At 35.9% G+C, this 20,491-nt stretch overlaps 1 protein-coding gene across 3 annotated transcripts; it reads right to left on the reverse strand.

Moving 5' to 3' along the window:
• Positions 1–451: 451 nt before the first annotated feature.
• LOC120079771 (uncharacterized) lies at positions 452–17,966 on the reverse strand. Of its 3 annotated transcripts, none has more exons than XM_039034147.2 (3): positions 17,765–17,966; positions 17,425–17,531; positions 452–2,482 (listed from the first exon to the last, which is right to left on the reverse strand). In XM_039034147.2, exon 3 carries the CDS (start codon positions 2,385–2,387, stop codon positions 603–605), a length of 1,785 nt encoding a protein of 594 aa, XP_038890075.1. In that variant the 5' UTR covers positions 2,388–2,482; positions 17,425–17,531; positions 17,765–17,966; the 3' UTR covers positions 452–602. The 3 variants fall into 3 exon arrangements, with proteins under 3 accessions (XP_038890075.1, XP_090171127.1, XP_038890076.1); XM_090315001.1 differs by having other exon boundaries at positions 17,465–17,531; positions 17,765–17,917; XM_039034148.2 differs by lacking the exons at positions 17,425–17,531; positions 17,765–17,966 and adding an exon at positions 5,693–8,148.
• Positions 17,967–20,491: the final 2,525 nt, after the last annotated feature.

Raw genomic sequence — 20,491 nt, forward strand, 5'->3', positions numbered from 1 at the left:
TGTGTCCCAACAGCGTTCTCACATGTCCAATAATAAAAAAACAATAGACACGCACGAGTGTTTGAAACGTGTAGACAGCGTGCCCAACATCAACAATTTGTCATTATCTATGTATTAGTACTTTATTGTAATGGGTGGGTTGATGCATCTGAGATGAATTTTGATGAGATCCTTGAAATTGATTCGCTTGCCACACATAGCTCGCCTACTTAGGATTAAGTATTTCCCATGATAGCTCAATAGTAATTAGCATAAATTCTTTTTTTTTTAAATTAAAGGTTCAAATCTTCATGGCCACTTGTACTGAAAAAACACCAAGATGACAAGGATGAAGAATAAATTTAAATATACTAGTTCTCCTAAATAATACATATTGTGATAGGAAACATGAAATCTTAAAATGGCGATTGATGAGCAAGAACTATAAACATTTTTCTTTTAAGAAAAGAAAGAACGAAAGAAAAAAACTATGTAATTAGCCAAAAATAACTTAGCATCTTATGTAGCAGCAACTAGAGGTTACAGGAGAATTGAGATTGCACATATCACTAATTCTATTGCATTTCTGAGGGAAGATAATATATTCAATAATCTACCGAATGTTACATTGGCATCGTGCATTTCTTTTGAGAGTGTCCCAACAAATGACATCGACCGCATTGTACAATCCTCTTTGGGCGTTTCAAGTTTTCAACTCTGAGAACTTTCTTTTTTGGCCTTCCGGGTGGGCGACGAACTTTGGGAGGACGTATTGTGATATCAACCTTTGCACCTCCCCCCTCAGCCCCCTCACCCGGCTCCTTCCACAAGCTCTTGTCGAGGATCGGGTATATCATTTGCGAATAAGTTTCACGGAAACTAGCAACAGTGAAACAAGGCTCAGCAAATAGATGAGCATTCTGCCCACAGGACATCAGAGCAGCAGCAGCATGAGCACAAGGCAGACCATATAGTTGCCAACGACGACAAGAACACACGCGACTATGTATCTCCACAATATTTGTCCGCTCAGTTGAGACAATTTCAAACTCAACTTCATTTGCACGAAGTACTTGATAACAACGAGCATCTGCAATTGCCTCAGCGATCCGCTTCTCAGCAGAGGGCACTAGAATGGAGGTCCATCTCATTCCCATTTCACGCCGTTCGTTAAACCAAGATGCCATCTCATTACGGATATGTTCCATCATCTGGACAATGGGGAGCTCGTGACACTCAAGTGCCCAATTATATAACAACTCTGTAACCCCTAATGTAAAATGGCCATATCGCACACCTTCAAAATATGCTACTGCCCACAATTGGGGAGGGAAGTGCTGAAACCACGTTATAACTTCCTGTGAGATCTCCACCATTTCAGCAATTTTGCTGTCGAATTCAGCTGCAGTGAGAGCATAAACAGCATTCCAAAAAATATTGACCAACTTTGTGTTTTTAAATGTATCACGAAAATTTTCGCTTACATAACGCAGACAAAATCCATGAAAGGCACTAGGAAAATGTGTCTCGACTGCCTCAACGATGCCTCTTTGTCTTTCAGATAGTATTGTCAATCTTGGCATGCTATCAGTATTTACCCCAAGAAGCTTCCGCAATTCTGACATGAACCACATCCAATTTTCATCACTCTCCACATCAACAACTGCAGTGGCCAATGGGAACAATGAATCATCCGCATCAACAACAGCAGCACAGAGTAGGGCTCCCAAGTATTTTCCTTTAAGATGTGCCCTATCAAGTTCAAGAAGCGGCCTACAGGCATTTATAAACCCATATATCGAGGCACGGTAAGAAATAAACAAGCGCTGGAAACAATTTTCCTGTCCAGTTGCAAAAACTGAAGCAATACTTCCAGGGTTTGTTTTCCTTATTTGTTCACAATATGCAGGAAGAAGGCGATACCCTTCTTCAAAAGTTCCATGAAGTGCAGCCATGCTACGTTCTTTCCCACGCCAAGCTTGCATGTAAGATACAGCAACTCCGTGCTGATCACGGATATCCCGGAGGATTTCCTTGGGTTTATACTGTGGATTATCTCTTACTTGTGCTGCCACAGATCTGGCAACCCATCCCACGGAGGCTTGCTGATGATGAAGATTACGAACACCTTCACAAGTATGCTCGCCATGTAAGGTTCTAACTGTAAAGGTTGGAACTCCAGGGCATTTTGCTACGTGCACACGCCATGGGCAACCTTCCTTGGAACACTTGGCTATAAACCGGCTACGATCAGATTTAACGATTCGAATATCAAAATGCATAGCTATAGCAATATCTTTCAACATTCTCCGGCAAGTTTCAACATCGGGAAATTCTTGTCCAATAACCAGAGTGTGATCTACCAGACTAAGTGCAGTCTCCGACACAATTAAGGAGTGATCAGCCATTTATTCAGAGTATGAAGACACCAGCATCACATGATTCTGCATGTTTTCTTCATGTTGAAATGAAGAACAAATATTAGACACTCTACTGTACCACACTGCCATAGAAAAGAAGAAAGAAAGTCGTGTTAGAGGGTAGAATACCAGTATAAACAACCGAGTTCAATAAAACAACTATCAACTTGTTCATTTTGTTAGGATAAGCATCCAAGCTCTAACAAATTATGCAAGCAATGGAAGTTTTCCAGCATTACGCAAGTCAAATCTACAGCTAGACAATATTTTACTTAATTGAAACATAGGTAATAAATTTATAAATTGATTTTTACCGTCTTAATATGATTGTGCACAGGGTGAGAATGTGGTATGTACAATAATGATGGTCGACCCAATGGTAACAAGAGTTAAAAAATCCATGAATGCCAAAGAAAGACTCAGTTGCTTACCCAACCTTTCAAAATCTTAGTTTACATAATGGCCAATGTACCAGAACATTTAATAATTTCAAGTTAATAAATAGACCGGAGAATGGGTTAACAAATCAAACACCATTTAAAAGTCAAGTATAATGCTCCCAGAAATCCAGAACTTCTGGAGGGTAAGTTGAGTTGTGAACAAAGATCATCACCAACAATGTAAGAGATTCAGGCTCCAAAAAGAAAACAAGGCCATGTAAAGGACCGGACATAACCCTCTGTTTGAAAATTGGAACATAAGCGTGTTTGGCATTTTTAAGAGACTAAGGTTGCTGTTCTTGATTATAATATTAAGCTTGAGTTGCGTAGCTCAAGATTGGAGAGCTTTATAGGCAAACGGTGCAACTGCATTTGAAACAACTTATGACCTAGATCTGCCGAACTTTTGTCAGCATTCCAAGATTGGCCATCAGGGTGAGCAGCTGCAGACCCCGCAAGGTAAAATTGAAGCATGGATGTGTTAAGTCAAATTAATTTCCTCTTCAGGTCAACACCATCACATCCACATGGGCAATTGTCCAAAATAGCCCTCAAATTTCCATCTTTCATAAATGGCATCCCTTTTGACCAATTATTTTAAAAGCTTCTTCTGGTACATCCCAGGACTGATACCGATACCAAAACAAAAACTTTTAACTTTAAATAACACATTTGAACTACCAACTTTTTGGGCTTTCTCAATGAAACGTTGAAAGGGTTGGACCTGGCCTGCCTACAACCAAAGCGTTAGAAGCCCTTAATTAAGGAGGCCTTTAGTAAATCTGGAGTGTTCCCTAGCTTGATTCTTTCTTTGCTTCCGTCGCTTAGTGCATCCCCACTACCGCCCCTAACAAACTTTCTGTCTAACTGTCGAGATCTCTTGCTCGGTGTGCTCGTTAGCCAAGACAACGACCAAGATTGTACAAAAATTGAGAGTAATGAGCATGGAGCAACCAAGGCAATACTCACGAAGGCATGAGCATAAACGAGCTTCTCAGAGGTCAAATTCGAAGAAACAAAGCAGCGCATAGAAGAATGCAAGTTGAAACTTTAAGAAACTATCAATGTAAACATCAATAAAATATTGAAGTCTGAGTATTCATTACAAAAATGTAAAACAAAGAAATTCAAAAGAAATAATTAAATAAATAATTTACAGGCTGCCTTAAGTTTCAATTGGTATTTTTTTGGGATAAATACCCATTTATACCTCTAAACTTTGAGATTATATCAATTTAAACCCTGAACTAATGATTATAACAATTTCAATCCTGAACTTTTGTAATTGTATCAATTAACACCCTCCTCCAGACTTGGTTCAGAAAATATTGTGTGAAACATACAAGTATTTCAAATTAAACTTCTGAATTGTTTTAAGTGAATCAATTTAAACCCATCATAAAGATTACATTTGAAAATCATACATGCATTCAATTCTTATACGTGCATATACTTATTCATATGTCAAATTAATAAAAATGGACGAATAAAATTTATGCACGAACGATTTTCAAAAGAAATCTTAATTAAGAATCTGTTTTCTTTGATGAAAACAACTACTTTCATTGAGAACAAATGAAAGAACACACGAGCATCCAAAAAACCAAGTCCATAAAAGAAAGGAGGCTCCCACTACAAGAAGGGACCCTAACTATACAAAATCAAGTCTAAAGGATAGTTACAGAAAGCCTTCAAAATCGAAGCCCAATGACATGAAACCGAACAAGAGACCAAATGTCTCTAGCATCCCTTTCAATCCCTCTAAACACCCTACTATTCCTCTCACCCCATAGCACCCAAATAATAGCACAAAAACAACCACACCAAAGAAACCGGTCTGTCTCTCCAAACGGCGGATTGAGGAGGAACTCCTCTATCATATCACTAACATCTCTGTGTCGGGCACTTAGCATGCCATACGTTTGGAAAAAGGAATCTCAAACATAGCTCGCAAAATCACAATGCCAAAGAATATGGTCCAAGTCTTCTTCCACCTTTCGACAAAGAATACAACAAAAAGGCCCAACCATCAGCAAGATCTTCCTCACAAGCCTATCCAACGTATTAAGACGGCCATGAAGAACCTGCCAAGTAAATAACCTCACCTTTCAAGGAACCTTGATCCTCCATAACGACAAAAAGCACCAAGAGGAGAGGGGTTAACCAAACACTGAAAAAATGACTTACACGAGAACCCTTCCAAAGGATTAAGGCTCCAAACTCTCACATCTCTCCTCCCACGACAAAAGAGATGACTCTCAAGAAGAGAAAGGAAAGGCACTGCATCCATCGTCTCTCTATCAGAAAGAGCCCAATGGAACCCAAAGGAAAAAGTACAAGAGCTCCCATTCCAAACAAGAAAGTCACAACATAGTTTTTAAAAGAAGACAGATGATATAACCAGGGAAATAACCCACAGAAGGGGGTTTAATTGATAAAATTATATGTTTCACACGATGTTTATCCAAACAGAATATAATGGAAAGTGTAAATTGACACTTTCAAAAGTTTAGGATTTAATTAATACAACTATTAGTTCAAAAAGTTTAAATTGATACAACCCTAAAGTTTAGGGGTATAAATTGATATTTTCCCTTTTTTGTCGATAATTTTTTGTCCCTAAAATATCAAGGAATCCTTAATATTGTTGATCATCCTCTCATACCAGCTACTGATCACCGTCTTGGTAACCTTTCTATTATTTTTTTATTATTATTATTATTTTTTATAGGAACAACTTTCATATAGAAAAAAATGAAAGGATACACAGCATATAAAAAACCGGCCCATGAAAAGAGACTCCAACTATACAAGACCATGTCTATAGAATAATTACAAAAGACAGGTTCTTACATGCACAGGGTATTAGCAGTCGTTTCCAACTGTTGTTCCCTTCCCATGGACAGGTTCTTACGCGTTACTCACCTGTCATCCACTGGAAACACCACTTCTCGTCTGACTTGCACATGTTAAGCATGCCACCAACATTCATCCTGAGCCAGGATCAAACTCTCCATGAGTGAAGTCATCATTTGACCAATTGGCTCGAACACTAGATCGCTTGTGCCCACACCCATAACCATACGGGCTCAACCTAAATGGAGTGGCTCTTAGTTACGCTGCACCCTAACCCGAGTCCCATGTCCACTCTTATCCACCAAAAACCCAAGAAGTTGGCTAAGCGTGGAGCTTGAAGACCCTACTGCATTTTTCTTTTGTTCCATCGTTGAGAGGAAAAGGATCTTTTAGATCTATGTCAAATCAAACTCTCCAACTTACAGATATATTCATAGATAAATTGACTAGTTGATGATCTCATTCATGTTACCTTCCGTTATATCTAGCCAAATAAAGAAGGAAAAGGCCCCCTTCCAAATTTGTCCAGAGTCATCAATTTTTTTAAAATGGAATTAATGGATTCAGTGACCTTGCTCTCATCCAACAACCGAGTTGATATTATCTTAGATGTTGGATTGTGAAATTGAGGAATTAACTTCTCTTTTGCTTTTGCTTTAGCCGACTGTTCCTTCCCATGGTTTTAGAGATCAACTTTTTATAGTCCCTTAAACCATTTGGGCCTTTCTCTTGTAGGCACTATACACTTGGTCTCCTTTTTGGCTCCATCTTCATCTTATTCTTTCTTCACTTCCTTGTGCAAAATAAAAGGCTCCAAGAAAATTCAATTATTTGCTTGGTTGGTTGCTTTAGGAATAATTGATACTTTGAAGTTTTGAAAGCCTCCTCTCAAGCAAGATGCCCAAAATGGCATGTATTGTGTAGTGAAGCCGAGGATATAAATTATCTGCTATGGTTCTGTCCTTTTCCCACCAGAGTTGAGATGTTTTTGGCAGGGATTCAACTTAACCTTCAAAGGTTGAGCATTCACGAGGTGCCAAAGGAGTCATTCTGAACCCTCCTTCCTAGTGGATAAGGTCAAGTTCCCTAACAAGTTTTTTTTGTTTCCAGCTTTGTTATTTACTTGGCTGTAAAGGAGGAATTCAGAAGAAAGATACTTTGTGGGAGGACTTGTGGAATTCAGTCTACTTCAGTGTTTCTTTATGAGCCCACAATTCAAATTATTTTGTAATCTGTATTTTATTTATTTTGACAACAGTCCTTTTTTATTATTTGATCTTTCATATTCTTAATGAAAGTTGGATTGTTATTAAAATAAATAAATACATTTTTAGTTTTGAAGTGGATAAGGCACAAAAATGTTTAGAAATGGTTTTCAAACTTTGAGTGGGATCAAACTACAGTGATTACTAAGGGTCTGTCTGATAGGAAATCTGAAATTTAAAAACAACGAATTCAATTAAAATAAAGTTGTATTTCATGTTTTCATATATGTGTTTGGTAGCAAATCCAGAAACTGGATTCTAATTTAAATAATTGCTTAAAATGTGATTTATATTATATTTATAAATCATAAAACTTAATGTAGTTACCAACTGAATATTAGTCGATAATAAAAAAATTATTAGTTTATTTATTAACATGTTTTATGTTAATTTTTTTTTTATAACTATTATTTTGTAATATTATATGTTTTATAATAAATTACATAATACATATTTTACTTTTCAGAAAATAAATTGAGTTTATAACATGACATACGGTAGTTCTAAGTATTTTTATCTTTACTTAATATAATTCTGCACTTTAAAATTCAAAATTTAAAATATTCGAAAACATTAAAATATTATTTTCAGAATTTATACTGCTTGGACCACATAATACGGAAACATGTTTCAAAAACAGTATCAAGGTTGCCCACCAAACATATATTTGTTGAACTCAATCAATCTGAAAACATAAAACAGAATTTGGATTCTCTACCAAACAGACCCTACGCACTTGATAACGATTTCATTTTTAATTTTCTGTTTTTGAAATTTATGCTAGTATCCTCTCAATTCCTCTATCATGGTTTTCATCGACATCAAGGAAACACTTGAATTATGGTCAAATTCTAAAAATAAAAACAAGTTTTTAAAAGCTATTTTTTAATTTATTTTTCAAAACTTAGCTTGGTTTTTGAAAACATAAGGAGAATCTGGATAATAGAACATAAAAACTTATAGGTGGAAGTAGTGCTTATAAGATTCATTTTCAAAAACCAAATGATTATCAAACGGGACCTAAATTAAACTTGCACATACCGGATTGCAATTGCAGAAGCCTTGAGGATTGAAGCTAATGTGAAAGGTAGGCAAGGGTTAATCCATTCCATGAGGATCCGTCGATAATCAGATGATTATAAGCTGGAAGTTGATGGGTTGTGCAATGTGGAAGTATAAAAAAAAAAAAAAAGGGGTGGGAGACCTCATACAGGTGATATGGTAGACTGACATGTAAAGGTGGGCAAGGCTTAATCCTTCCTCATATTGGAGATGCAGTATGGGGCATGTTGAAAAGTAATACTTACTTTTTACTTAATAGATGTTCTTCCAATGAAAGATTTTCAACCTACAAACCGTTGGCCAATTAGAGAGGGTTGATCTCCTCTCCCAACAACTCAAATGACTCAAAAGATAATCCTGTCCCATAAGAAGTTCTTCTTATCTACTTATACCCTACCCCCATTCTCTCTATCTACATTGTATCTTCTTCCCCTTCTAATTGGTGGCCTACCCAAGGGACGAGAGTCCCTTCCCTTATAAACTTCCAATCTGTTAAATCATCGATTGACCCAATAGTTTAAGCTTATGAGTGAATTTAATATTATATCAACACTTTAACCCTCCTTCACTCATGGGTTTGAAATATATAGAAGACCCTACAAGGAGAAATCAATATTAATTGGAGAGAAAATAACATTGCAAAGATTTTAACACAAGATCTCCTGTACCTCCTGCTCTATTACCATGTTAAATCACCAATTGATCCAAAAGTTTAAGTAGATGGGTGAAGGTCAATTCAACAGTCTATCCGTGTCAAAATTAATGAAAAAATTAGAGTAATTATAAAAGAACTTGTGTTGGCCACTCCAATTGGAAGCTGTGAATCGTGCAAGGTCACAAAAATAATAAAGAAAATGTAAAGAGACCGTTTTTTATTTGACCAACTTATCACAATTTTCTAAATTTTTCCATTTGATTAATATCACAGTAGAGTTTTTCATTTCACCCGGCAACATAATATAAAGAGAGAAATATAGTATATATATATATAGTAGGTTAGAAGATCGGGTAGACTAACTTGAATAATAGTAAGACAGCCACCTACAGAGATACATGAGTTCCTCCACTTTTAAAGCATGTTTTCAATACCCTCTATGTTAGAAGCCCAAAAGGAAGGATACATGTTTTTCCATTATGAGGGATCTCCAAACATGAGTGGGTGTCGAGAGCCAATTTCATATTCAAAGAGAGAAAAGCAAGAGCTTTAATTACTGAATTTTATCAACATCAATCCCCCTAATCTCAATCTCACTGTAATTTATCTTGATACCGAATGTTTTCTCAAACATCTTGATTTTTCTTTTATGGAAACAACCGCTTTTATTGAGAAAAAAATAAAAGAATACAGAGCAAATTTTAAAATAAAATAAAATTAAAAAAGTCTACAAAAGAACTCCATTAGAGAAAGGATTTCCAACTATGTAAGATATTATCTAGAGAATAGTTATAAAAAGTCTTCAAAACCGAACCCAAAGAGAAATTGAAAAGAGATCCAAATGCATTAAATGTAGGGGAAAAAATAATATCATCAACAAATTGAAGATGATTGATGAAGAAAAAGTTACCTCTCGAGCAAGGATTAAAATATCAATGTTGATATATGTAAATGGTAGGGTTTGACATCAATATTTAGGATTGATCAACATCACAAAACATAAAAAATACCATCTATCAATACAATACAGATATGAATACTAATAACAAAATATTCTTGGTTTGGAAGTAAAAACAACTTAACTATTAATTTAAATAATCTTTATATATTTTTGTATTTATAAAAAATATCCAGCAATATCAATATTTTATCGATATATCCATAAAATTGATATTTTGATACCAATATGGACATAATATTTAATCCTTGCTCCCATGTTAAAGCCTTCGATAAGGCCAAAAGATTAAATTGTCACACCATGATGAAAAAGTAAAGAGAGAGGATCTCCTTGTCATATGCCTCTTCCAAGTAGCTTGACTCTCCCTTGAGGTTTAGCCATGATAATAATGGAGAAATTTGTACCAGAGATACAAGCATGATTTAATCCCCATTTTTAGTCAAAACCAAAGCCTTTGTTCGTTAGCTTGTTTGTTCTGCAGCACACATCCATAGATTTAACCAATTAGCAAGGTTCTGTAAAGCCAGTGGGTGGAAAAATCCAACACTTTGAATGGCAAGGTCAAGGCAGTCTGGTCGCTCAAGGAAGGGAATATAGACAACCTCTAAACAGAGGAGGCTCTCTAGTTGAATAAACTTAAAAGGGCTAATAGAGGGCACAGAACAGTGGTGAGGTCAACGAAAGGGAGGGCTTTTGGAACCACTGTGGGTCATAAAGAAGGCAACCCCGCACCACACAGCCCCCCATTAGTTGTTTGAGGAGGGTTTAGGAGGTAATCACCAATATCCAAACTAGCAACTAAAGTACGAGGTGGAGTGCTTGGTCATGTTAGCAACGAAGGTTCTAACAAATAAAAGGGCCCACATCTTTTTTTCGCAGGGGCAAAAGACACCTGATGGCAAAGAAAATGGATGATTAAAGATGAGACTGGGTCAAGATCAGTAAGGGTGGGAGACATCAGCCATGCTTCGAGTTGAGAAGGATAGCGTGGTGGGTCTCCAATAAGACAAAGGAAAGGCCCAGTTCAACAACTAGCATAGAACCCAACTCTACAGAAAAAAAAATGTAGCTTAAAAAGATCCATGGAACAAAGGATAGACCGTTAAGCATTGTTTGTTAGGCTACGGGCTTTGGATCAATTGTCGTGTAAAACCAATGAGAGGGTTTTATTAATGCATCAAAAGTTATTGAATACAAGGGAACAATACTCTATTTATAGAGAATTAAAGATAAGATAGAATAACTAAAAGGAAACTAAAAACTAATTAGGAAGCTAAAATGTAATTAATCAAGGATTAACCAAGATTAATTTGAATTTACCAAATTACTCCAATCCTGTTACATTAAATTGGAAAAAACTATTGCACAAAAGCCTTATTCCTTCCAGCTCAAGATCCATGATGGCTTGACTAGGAAAGTGCCGTGAATACAAAAAAAAGGGGAGATGAGACATCCCCAAGGCCAAAGGGCTACAAAAAGAAAATCCCAATTAGCCAAGAATAAGACAGAGAACACCAGATGAACACAAAGAGCTTGATTGAGTCCCACTGGTAATCCTTGCCACTGATCTTCTCTTTGAATACCCTCTGATTTTTGTAAAGCCAGAACTGCCAAAGAAGTGTTGCAATAGCATTGATCCAAAGAAAACAACCTCTATCTTTGAAAGGAATCCTTAAAATCAACGGCCAGAAAGCCTCATTAATATTTTTAGGCCAACACCAACTAATCCCAAAACACTTTAGGAGCCTATTCCATAAAAATGCCCAGGAATAATGTACGAAAAGGTGGTTGTGACGTGTGGTTTTCAACATTTGTTTTGCACAATATGCACTAATTCGGGAATAGTAAATAGGATGCTTGACAGAACGACATTAGCATGTGTGAGCCTACCCCCTCTTGAACAAAGGAAATTGCTCCATCTAGCAATTTTCGAAGCTATTTTCTCCTCAACCAAATTCTAAAACATAGAAGATCTGGGATTTTCCACCAAAGAACCCTTAAATAAGTCATAGGTCAGCTAACCACATCACAATCCCAACTCTCAACAACTTCATCCTCTTTGGTACCTTCCAAGTGAATGCCCAAGATGGTGGTTTTTTGACAATGATTTTCATACCAAACACATAGGCCTTTTCTAACAAAGCACTCAGAACATTATCCACAATCACAAACAGAAAGGGTCGTAATGAATCACTTTGGCAAAGTCCTCACGAAGTGTGAATAATCCCAATGGTCTGCCACTAACAAAGACAGATAAGGAGGTGTTCATGATGCATCCTTTAACCCAGTTGATCCATCTTTCTCCAAAGCATTTACCAAAGAACCTCCAACAGGACATCGCACTCCACCATGTCATAAGCTTTCTCAAAGTCAAGATTGATTACCTAATCTGTTTCCTTTTCACAACTACACTAATCCACCAACTCATTGAGGATGGAATCAAGCTCTTTACCTAGCAAGTTTTGCTAGGCCGTGTGAATACTTTGGATAGGCTTGTTAGGAAGATGGCTTCATTAATACTTTGGATAGGCTTGTAAGGAAGATGACTTCATTAATAGGTCCTTTTTGTTGTATTCTTTGTCAGAAGGTGGAAGAAGACCTGGATCACTTTCGTTGGGGCTGTCAATATGCAAGGTCTATGTGGATTTGTTCCTTGTAGGAGTTTGATGTTCAGGTAGCTGGCTAGAGGAATATTCCTGCAATGATCAAGGAGTTCCTCCTCCATCTGCTTTTCATAGAGAAAGGTCGTTTTTTATGGTTTATTGGGATGTCCACTTTGTTGTGGGATATTTAGGGAAAGAGGAGCAATAGAGTATTCAATGGTTTAGGCAAGGACTCGAGTGAGGTTTGGGCCTGGTGAGGTTTCATGTTTTGCTTTGGGCTTCAGTTTCAAAGCTTTTTTGTAATTATTCCCTAGGTAACATCTTACTTAGTTAGAAACCCTTTCTTTTTTGTGGGCTTGTTTTTTTATGCCCTTGTATTTTTTTCATTTTTTCTCAATGAAAGTTGTTGATTATATATATATATAAGAAGAAAAAGAAGAAGCTAAGAGGATGGAATGAAGAATGTCTACCTAAAACAAAGGCCAATTGATTCTAAGAAACATTCAGATGCATCATCTTTCTAAGATGATGGGCAAAGACTTCAGCCACCACTTTATAGACACTTGTCACAAGACCTATAGGCCGATAATCAGCTACCTTCGTTTCTCTGGTGTTCTTTGGAATTAGACAGAGATAAAGTCTCATTGACACATCTATTCAGGATCTCCTTCTCATAAAAATCCTCAAAGATCTTCAACCAATCGTTCTTTAAAATGGGCCAAAACTTTTTCATAAATTTACCAGCATAAACATCTAGTCCTGGGGCTCTATAATTACCAAGCTCATCAATAGCCTTTTTAATTCTTCTTTCGTAAAAAGTATTTTCCAACTCCAAACAAACATTTGAAAGAACAAGCCTCCACTCAAATCGCTAATGATAAAGCTTGGGTCTTCTCTTTTTGGGTAAAGAGTCTTGAGAAAGCTGCCAAACTCTTCAACAAATCAACCAAGCTTCTAGCTTCCATATTTTGGATCTCCACCACTAAACTCTTTTTCCTTTTTGAATTGGCTATATTATGAAAGGACGACGAGTTTTCATCCCCTTCTCCCAACCATTTAGCTTTGCATTTTTACTTGACTACTAATTATTCTTCCCACGTAATAAGCCAAGTTGAAACAGTGGTTAAATAAAATAGACAATGTAAAAGAAGGGGTTGAAAACATGAAGGCAAAAGGATATTGGTGAGAATGAAGCTATACAAATTTAATTGGATATTTTAGCAAAATTTTATGAGGTCAAGCCTTCTAGATCCTCTAACACGTCAAAAGAAAACCACAGCAAACCTCTCAAATGAACGTTAACATGTCAAGATTCCATATATTGAGAGGGATGTATCTAAATTTAACCTAATTCCAATAGGAAGTGACAACTTTGAGTTCAAAGAAGCCTTTCTAACTCCATGACACAAATGTCAGTTGACCCACACATTCTGCCAGCCAACTTGATGAGAGAAGGGTTTAGCTTGGTCAATATCCACGCAACTCAAAATAACTTTGTTCGTTTTGCAAGGATTAATTGAGTAATACTTGCTCCATGCTTCCAAGGGCATCTAAAACTTTGTCCAAGTGGAATTTTTTCCATTACTCCCTTGAATTGAGGCCTAAGAAGCACAGACATGGAAGTGGACACAACACGACGATACGCCAATTTTAGAAAAACTAGGACATAGACACGTTGACGATACACTCTTTTTTTATTATTATTTTTAGGATACATATACATTTAATATAAAATAATGCACTCCACTTAAAAAAGCATAGAACGCCAAATTAATTGTTAATGACCCCCCTCGTGGCAAAATTATTCCCTCTCACGGAATAAGACAGGATGACCCTCTCTCTCCCTTCTTATTTATAGTAGTTGTTGATTGTTTGAGTCGTCTTCTTGACCACAGCTCCATGTTGGGTCTTACTGTTGCTCACCCTATTGGTCACTCAACATTTTCACTTACTCACTTACAATTTGCTTATGACACTTTATTGTTCTCAATTGCTGAAAGATCTGTATTATATAACTTGTTTGACATTGTCCATATTTTTTAACGTGCTTCGGGGCTTAAAATCAATCTTGCTAAAGAGTGAACTCCTTGGGATTCATGTTTCATACTCTAATTTTGATTGGTTGTTGAGTTCTTTTGCTTGCAAAAGATGTTTCTGGCCTGCATATTATTTGGGGCTTCCTTTGGGTGGCAATTCTAAGTCTGTTTCGTTTTGGCAGCTCGTGGTTGAGAGAATTCAGCATAAGCTCCATAACTGTATGCTTATATATCGAAAAGGGGTCATCAGACTCTCTTTCAAGCCACTCTCTCTAGCCTTCCTAATTATGTCCTTATTCCAGGCCCATTTGTTTTTAGTTGCCTTGATAAGTTGGTTAGAGATTTCTTTCGGGAAGGTTCTCGTGATGATGGTGACTTACATAATGTGAATTAGGTGATTTCTCAGCACCCGTGATTATTGGGTGGTCTTGGCATTGGTAATTTTAAATATCAAAACTCTGCTCTTCTTGCCAAATGGACTTGGCGATTTTTATCTGAGCATGATGCTTTGTGGAGGAAGCTCATTGTTGCTAACTATTATTCCACTGATTTGTGTTTGGCCCTCACCTATTTCTAGTGGTTCTTCCAGAGCTCCTTGGAGGTACATTTGTTGACCTAATTGCTAACCGGATTAGACGTCGTATTGGTGACGATTCGTCTACGTCTTTCTAGCATGACTCTTGGCTAAGTTGTGGTGTCCTTGCCAATGTTTATCCAAGGCTCTTTCGTCTTGTGCAGCAACCTAAGGCTATTGTTGCTATTGCTTGGATCTCTTCTATGTCTGCTTGGAATTTGAATTTTCATCGTAATCTTACTGAGTTGGAGATTGTTGAATGGGTTTCATTATCTCTTCACCCGACATCTGTCCATTTACGTTCCTTCCCTGATGCTTGGTTGTGGCCTCTTGATCCTTCTATGGGCTTTACTGTTAAATCTCTTATGGCTGCTTTGGTGGGTGATATGGATTCAGTTTTGACTGACCTTTATTCGGTGATTTGGAAGGACAGATATCCAAGAGGATTAAAATCTTTCTTTGGAAGCTTAGCTGGGGTGTCATCAATATTGCTGATCGTTTGCAGTGTCGCATGCCTTATATGTCTCTGTCTCCCTCTTAGTGTCATATGTGTCATAAGTATGTTGAATCGCCGGTTCATCTTTTTTTCCATTGTTCTTTTACTACTAGCTTGTAGGATCTTCTCTTGCCTACTTTTGGTTGGTCCTTCACTTGTTCTAATAATATTTCCGATGCTTTGGTCTCTGTATTAGTCAGTCAAGCTTTTGGTGGTACTAAACAGGTGATTTGGTTGGCCTTCATTCGTGTGTTCCTTTGGTGCTTATGGGGTGAAAGGAACAAAAGACTTTTTAATGATACTTGTTCTTCTAGTACTCAGTTTTTAGAATTTGTGTTGTCTACTGCTTTTTCATGGTGTAAATTAAAGCACCCTTTCTCTCACTTTAGTTTGTCCTTTTTAGTTAGTAATTGGCGATCTCTATTAAAATATCTTTGCTCGAGGTTCTCCCCTTATATATATCAATGAATTGTTTCTTTTACCAAGAAAAAAAAAAGCCAAGTTAATAACAATTGTAGGAGATGGAACGGTTATGTTTCTAATTTCAGATTTTTATGTTTATGTTTTTTAACTTAAAAAATTGGCTTTCCATTTTTTTTTTTTTTTTTAAATCTTGGTTTAACATGTAATTGATTTGGCTTTAAATTTGGGTCCAACATAAAAGGTTGGACCATTTTCTCTTTTAAAAAATTTCCCAAGTGTGTCCAGGAAGTGCCCCAAACATGTCCCACGTGACTGAAACTAGAAACAAATAGATAAAAATAGGACAAAGAAATTTGTATGTTGCACATGCGTCCAGAGCGTGTCCATGCTTCATAGATTGGGGCTTTCCTCCCCTTTTGTAATTTCATACATCAATTTTGAAAAATTAAAAATAAAAAAGATTTGTACCAAACACCATACAAGAACTTTGTAAAGACCACAGTGGATGAGTCCAGTCCCTAATAGTTTCATCAATGAAAAACATGGGGACAGAACCACTAATGATGGTGGATGGGCCAGCAAGCGTACAAAAGGTGACAGTCAAGGATGAAAGAAAGGCATAAGTAGGAAAAGAAGGGGAGTTATAGTAGTCTATAGATGTGAAGTTGCCTATTAAGGATAGGAAAGAGGATCGGTCTTTTTTTTGTTCTCAACAAAGAGTACCATGAGTCTACTGTTTCTGCAATTAGAAACTAGCTGGGATATTTTGGCTCCATTCTCATCTCTTATTTGATAAGTTGAACAAAGAAAAATCAATTTTGGGCTCTAGGAAGAGTTTTTTGGTTGAGAGGAGAGTTGTTGATTCTTTACACAATTCAGAGTCGTAATCAAGGGTGAAGGAGAACAAGTTCTTGAACAGAACTAGCTTTACATTTACGATCCACTTCATGGGGAAAGGCAATTTACCATAACAAAAAGACCCCATGAAAAATTGTTTCTCGTTGAAGAACAAACAAGTTCTTCTAATCCAAGTTGATTAAATTTCACCCCTTCAGGACCTCACTGATTGCTCCATTCATTATAACAGAAACAATTCTCAGCAGCTTCAGCACTGATAATGAATTTCAGCCCCTCGGTTTTGTACTGCAAATCTTTTTGCCCAACCATGAATATTTCCAAGAACCCAACATCTATATGTTTTTTTTTTCCTTTGCAGATTTGATATAATGGAAAGAAGCTAAACAGGAAGAAGACTGACATAAAGTTCAAGGAAAGGGGCTCCAAAAGCAGGGGGTCAAGTGGGAAGACGTCACCCCTACCTCCAGATAAGGGATTATAGGAATGCGAATGCCCTCGGCTAAGAGTTAATGCGGAGAGTACAGAGATTCGCGCCCCCCCCCCCCCCCCCAAAAAAAAAAGGACTAAAACCAGAACTATTACAACTTGTGTTTGTAGCATTAAGAAGCACAAATAGGGAAATTTTGATCAACGGCCAGTCTATGCACGAATAGCCCTCATTTAAGACGAATACACAAATTCCTAAATGATTATACAAAAATTCTCCATTAAAGGGTCCATGGAGATGTAGTTTACTTTGCCAGACATTCAAACAGATCCCAAACTCCAAAACTCGCATAATGAAGTAGATAGAAGTTACCCAAAAGCTAAATAGTTGATTTCCACGCAGAATCCAACACCTTATACGAAACGCGACAGTAGTCCAATTTCTTCCAATGTCGGAATGTCTTGTTTAGGATAACAACACTATAAAAAAAATTAAAAAATCACTTTAGAGCAAAATTAACAGCCTAGAGCGAAAACATTAGCCAAAAACAACAACAAAAGTTCAAAAATCATGCCCTCAAAATCAGAGATCGGAGCAAGATATTGGGTTCTCCGAGAGAGAGAGAGAGAGAGAGAGAATACAATACAGAGGAAAAAGAAACTAATGTCGATTGGTATAAAAAAGAAAAAATTAGAGGGAAGAAGAGAGATACCAGGGAAGGAAGAGGAAGAGGAGGAGAAGCAACGAGGTGACGACGGCGGCGATGGCGGCGACGATGAGGCGACGGCGAGAGAGGAGTATTGAGAGAAGAGGCGTAGTAGGAGAGTACAGTCGAAAGAAGGGTATGGTGTGAATTAGTTAGGCCTCTGGGGGCATATGCGTGATTTCAGATATAGTAAAGTCAAGGAAACTGTGACACCTTACACTAATTAATCACAATAAGTTTATTAAAAAAATTACCTAGTTTAGGTAATTGACATGTATTATTTTTATTAAAAAGAATATTACAAAAATACCTACCAACTATATCATATTATGCATATATGAAATCTAAGATTTATATATTTTAATTTATTTGGACAAAATTTCTCTCAAATATTTGAGCTAATAGGGAATTTTATCTTTTCAAAGTTAAGGAATTTGAGGGCTTGTTACAATTTGAACTCAAAAAATTGAAAATATGGGATCAATCAATAAAATAATTTTGTATTTTATATTTTCAGATAGGGATTGGGTAGCAGATTGAGAAATTGGATTCTAATTAATATATTATTTTAAATGTGTTTTATACTATATTTATAAACCATAAAACTAGTTGTAATTACCCACTTAATTTGAATTTAAACTATTATTAATTAGTTTATGGACACGTTTTAGTTATAAAAAATCAAAAATAGAAAAATAAGTGAAACTATTTACACAAAATAACAAAATTTTAATATTCTTTGATAGAGCTTAATAGAGGCAGATAGAAGTTTATCAGTGTTTATCAGTTTTTTTTATATTTCTGTAAATAATTTGACATTTTTTCTATCTGTGAAAATTTTCCTTAAAAAATGTATAATTATTATTTTGTAATATTATATGATCTATAATAAACTAAATTTTGTAATATTATGAATTGAGTTTATAACATGAAATACTATATTTCTAAATGTTTTTATCTTTTTTTAACATAGTTCTACATGTTAAAATTTAAAATTCAAAATCCAAAGATACAATGAGAACATAACTAATATTGCTTATAAAATTTGCATTGTTTTGGATTACAATATTTGAAAACGGTTTTCAATAATATAATCTAGATTGTCGGTCAAACACATATTTGCTTAACTTAGTGAATCTGGAAGCATTAAACAAAATCTAAATTGTCAACTAAATGGGCCTATGATTTTCTTACACAATTGACGAATATTTCTATTCGGCCATTTTAATTAATAATTTTTCCATGAAATTAACCCTATCATTTCCTAAAACAAATATTAAGTTGGAAAATCACTTTAAAATGTAAATGTTTTTTTTTTGGGGATAATTTCTACTTTTTGTACAAAATGTAATAAAGATTTTTTCTTTTTTTTTTTTTTTTTTACAAGGAATAGAAAGGCGTCTTTAGAAATTTTTGTTCCTATTGCAAAAATGAAAAATGGCTCACAATTAAAAAATATAAGAAATTTGACCTTTTGCTTATGTCTCATTGTTCGAAATTGTTGCTTTGATCCCACCAATCACGCTTGGTGGCTTGACAATTAATAGACGTTGTCGCTTCTCACTACTTATTGGATGCTAGAACATGTTGGGGTTGATGCCATAAATCTCATGGGTCATGTAGTTTGTAATTGTAATGTACAAACAATTTTAATTATTTAATAAAATATGAGATATTTTATTCGACATTTAGTAGCATTAAACCCACAAACCAATAAACTAACATCCAAAGTTATCATCTATAACTTAAACATGTATGTAGAGATATACATGTAGATCATGTTTAAGTGATAACCTAAATGATCTGTAGTAGATGGATAAGGTTGGGTACCTTATTCTGATGATATTACGAATACGACCCGCTTTATAGATTGTTGTAAAGTGCTACAAATGATCTGATCTTGATTATTCATATAGAGACATGTGAGTGGGGGTATTCTATACAAAGAAGTTTGTATAAGACTAGACCACGAAATGAATAGTCTCATTATATAACATCGTTAATAATAGAGACTTACATTTCACTGGGATGACCGTGGGTAACATGAACTAAATCCTGCGTGAGTTATGAACTCCTACCTACGAAGGCGGCCCTTTGATTTGTATGGATGAAAGTGGTCAAATCACCAACTCAGTGAGCCTACCATTTTGATGATTCGTCTGATTGGGTAGTTGGAAACATAACTACACAAGACAAAATTCACTCTTTCCTTAATGTCAAGGTAAGTAGATAAATTACTCCCTTAAAGAGCTGATTCTGAGGCTTGAACAATGTGGTGTCACAGTCTCTCTTGGTCCCAGAGGTGTTTGGTCATAGTTGGACTATGACTCATTGTTCAATAGAGGGATCAGTGGTACTTAAAGAATTGGATGTAACTACAGGGGCAACATGGTAATTTTGGCCCAGTGTACTTACGAGCAATTTGTGAAGGATCATTACACTGTTGACTGGTTATATCCAATGGACACATAAATATATCTATAGTGCGAAGAATGCAATTGTCGATCTTTAGTGGAGTGATCGACAGTTAATGGATGTTGAATAATTTGATTAAAAGAGTTTAATTAATTATTCAGATAGCATTGGAGTTTTAATCTATAAGTCCATAAGGTCCCATCTGTAGCTCAATTGAGATTATGGATAATTAATTTTAGATTAATTTGAATTGTTCGAATTAATGGAGAGGAATTAATTATATATGATATTATTAATTTAAATTAATTATATGTGATA

Source organism: Benincasa hispida, chromosome 6, assembly GCF_027475165.1.
Source record: "Benincasa hispida cultivar pf3 chromosome 6, pf3_genome.v1.1, whole genome shotgun sequence".
Lineage (NCBI taxonomy): Eukaryota > Viridiplantae > Streptophyta > Magnoliopsida > Cucurbitales > Cucurbitaceae > Benincasa > Benincasa hispida.